At 54.3% G+C, this 3,631-nt stretch overlaps 1 protein-coding gene across 1 annotated transcript; it reads left to right on the top strand.

The window, feature by feature from the left end:
- Positions 1–1,561: 1,561 nt before the first annotated feature.
- Positions 1,562–2,239, top strand: LOC121876976 (MARCO-like protein). Its single transcript, XM_042382559.1, has one exon. The coding sequence runs from the start codon at positions 1,562–1,564 to the stop codon at positions 2,237–2,239; it is 678 nt and encodes a 225-aa protein (XP_042238493.1).
- The last annotated feature ends 1,392 nt before the right edge of the window (positions 2,240–3,631 follow it).

Raw genomic sequence — 3,631 nt, 5'->3', positions numbered from 1 at the left:
ATTACAATTAATTAATTCCAAAGTTGAGACAAAACTAATTAAGAATTCAACAGAAGTGCCACGAAAGGCCTCAGAAGGTCCCAGCACCCAGCAACAAAAAGGGTAGGTCACAGTACCCAGCAACACCAGTGGGAGGTCTCAGCACCCAGCAACACCAGGGGAAGATCTCAGCACCAAGCAACTCCAGGGGTACATCTCAGCACCCAGCAAACCAGGGGTACGTTGCAGCACCCAGCAACACCAAGAGCAGGTCTCAGCACCCAGCAACACCAAGAGCAGGTCTCAGCACCCAGCAACGCCAAGGGGAGGTCCTCAGCACCCAACAACACCAGGGGTACGTCTTAAAACCCAGCAACACCAGGGGCATGTCTAAGCACCCAGCAACACCAGGGGCAGGTCTAAGCACCCAGCAGCACTTGGGGATGTCTCAGCACCCAGCAAAACGGAAGGATGCTCAGCACCCAGAAACACTAGAGGTACGTCTCAGCACCCAGCAACACCAAGAGCAGGTCAACATCCAGCAACACCAGGGATACGTCTCAGGACCCAACAGCACAAGGGGACGTCTCAGCACCCAGCAACACACCAGGTTACGTCTCAGCATCCGGCAACACCAGGAGGACCTCTCAGCACCCAGCTACACCAGGTAGAGATCTCAGCACCCAAAACAGTAGGTGGAGGTCTCAGCATCCAAACACCGGGGGTAATGGTCTCAGCACCCAGCAACACCAGGGGGAGATCTGAGCATCCAGTAACACCAGGAGGAGGTCTCAGCACCCAGCGACAACAGGAGGAGGTCTCAGCACCAGGGAAGACCATGGATACGTCTCAGCACCCAGGATCACCTGCGGTACGTATCAGCACCAAGCAACACGAGGGGAAGGTCTCAGCTCCCAGCAACACCAAGGATACATCTCAGCACCCAGCAACACCAAGGGGAATGTTCTCAGCTACCATCAACACAAGAGGGAGGTCTCAGCACCTAGCAACATCAGGGCTGGTCTCGGCACCCAGCAACACCAGGGGCAGGTCTCAGCACCCAGAACACAAGGGGAGTCTCAGCACCAGGCAACACCACAGGGGAAATCTCAGCACCCAGCAACATCATGGGCAGGTCTCAGAACCCAGCAGCACTAGGGGACGTCTCAGCACCCAGCAACACCAGGGGACCTCTCAGCACCTGGGAACACCAGGTAGAGGTCTCAGTACCCAACAGTAGGTAGAGATCTCAGCACCCAGCAACACCAAGAGTAGGTCTCAGCACCCAGAAACACTAGAGGTACGTCTCAGCACCCAGAAACACCAAGAGCAGGTCAACACCCAGCAACACCAGGGTACGTCTCAGCACCCAGCATCACCAGGAGTCCGTATCCGTACTCAGTAGCACAAGGGGACGTCTCAGTACCCAGCAACTACAGGGAAGGTCTTAGCACCCAACAATACCAGGTGGACCTCTCAGCACCCAACAACAGTAGGTAGAGATTTCAGCACCCAGCAACACCAGGGGACCTCAGCACCCAGCAACACCCAGGGAAAGGTCTCAGCACCCAGGAGCACCGGGATGGTCTCAGAGTCCCAGCAACACCCAGAGAAAGGTCTCAGCACCCAGCAACATCAGGAAAAGGTCTCAACACCCAGCAACACTCAGGGAAGGTCTCAGTACCCAGCAACACCAGAGGTACGTCTCAGCACCCAGCAACACGGGAGAGGTTTCAGCACCGTGGAACACCAGGGAGGTCTCAGCACCGTGGAACACCCAGGGAGGTCTCAGCACCATGGAACACCAGGAGGTCTCAGCACCATGGAACACCAGGGGAGGTCTCAGCACCATGGAACACCAGGGAGGTCTCAGCACCATGGAATACCAAGGGAGGTCTCAGCACCATGGAACACCAGGGAGGCTCAGCACCATGGAACACCAGGGAGGTCTCAGCACCATGGAACACCAGGGGAGGTCTCAGCACCATGGAACACCAGGGGAGGTCTCAGCACCATGGAACACCAGGGAGGTCTCAGCACCATGGAACACCAGGAGGTCTCAGCACCATGGAACACCAGGGAGGTCTCAGCATCATGGAACACCAGGGAGGTCTCAGCACCATGGAACACCAGGGGAGGTCTCAGCACCATGGAATACCAGGGAGGTCTCAGCACCATGGAACACCAGGGAGGTCTCAGCATCATGGAACACCAGGGAGGTCTCAGCACCATGGAACACCAGGGAGGTCTCAGCACCTAGCAACACCAGGAGGTCTCAGCACCATGGAACACCAGGGAAGTCTCAGCATCATGGAACACCAGGGAGGTCTCGGCATCATGGAACACCAGGGAGGTCTCAGCACCATGGAATACCAGGGAGGTCTCAGCACCATGGAACACCAGGGGAGGTCTCAGCACCATGGAACACCAAGGGAGGTCTCAGTACTTAGCAACGCCAGGTATATCTCAGCACCCAGCAACACCAGGTGTATATCTCAGCACCCAGCAACACCAGAGGGAGGTCTCAGCACCATGGAACACCAGGGAGGTCTCAGCATCATGGAACACCAGGGAGGTCTCAGCACCATGGAACACCAGGGAGGTCTCAGCACCCAGCAACACCAGGGAGGTCTCAGCACCATGGAACACCAGGGAAGTCTCAGCATCATGGAACACCAGGGAGGTCTCAGCACCATGGAATACCAGGGAGGTCTCGGCACCATGAAACACCAGGAGGTCTCGGCATCATGGAACACCAGGGAGGTCCCAGCACCATGGAATACCAGGGAGGTCTCAGCACCATGGAACACCAGGGAGGTCTCAGCACCATGGAACACCAAGGAGGTCTCAGTACTTAGCAACGCCAGGGGTATATCTCAGCACCCAGCAACACCAGGTGTATATCTCAGCACCCAGCAACACCAGAGGAGGTCTCAGCACCCAGCAACAACAGGGTTACGTCTCTTCACCTCGCAACACCAGAGAGAGGTCTCAGCACCCAGCAACACCAGGTGTATCTTCAGCACCCAGCAATACCGAGGCGTAGTACAACACCCAGTATCACCGGGGTGAGGGGGTGGAGGGGGTAAGAAACTCAGCCTTGTGACCTACATTCACGCACAAAGGATTCAGTTCAGTTTAAACTTTCTTTAATAAGCATAATTTTAAAAGTTGACAATATGGTCATAAATGTCTTGGCCTTCTACCGTCATAATGTTTAAACAATTTCATGTATAAAACTCTAAAACTTAACTTGTATCTCGTTTAATGGCTGACAGTTGACGCACCTTCATGTATAGCAACACAAACACTCATTATTGTTGGTAATTCAGGATAATACTATGACTCCTGCAGAGAGGCCGTGAGGTGATGGGTGTCCGTGCTGTAGTGGCCGACACACACACGCCCTCACCACCGCCTCCTACTCCGTCCATTATAGTGTAGCAGGTGATGCCTCTACCAGCCATGGCGAGGACATGAGTGGAACACACCTGGAAACTCTACCAATAGAAACTGATGGGTTTGTGTAATGCTGTTATTATTGGCTCTGTCTGAGGAACAAGATAATTTTCCAGAGTACATTAACGTATAGTACTTGAATAAACAGCTTTGTGACGAAATAATTAGGAAGACGTGTTGCATGGCCTACTGT

The sequence above is a fragment of the Homarus americanus genome, unplaced genomic scaffold (genome assembly GCF_018991925.1).
Source record: "Homarus americanus isolate GMGI-L3 unplaced genomic scaffold, GMGI_Hamer_2.0 scaffold26844, whole genome shotgun sequence".
Lineage (NCBI taxonomy): Eukaryota > Metazoa > Arthropoda > Malacostraca > Decapoda > Nephropidae > Homarus > Homarus americanus.
This window is presented reverse-complemented; position numbering and strand designations above follow the sequence as displayed.

Excerpts from the sequence above, each read along its gene's own strand:
- LOC121876976 (XM_042382559.1), top strand. The coding sequence starts at position 1,562 with ATGGTCTCAGAGTCCCAGCAACACCCAGAGAAAGGTCTCAGCACCCAG.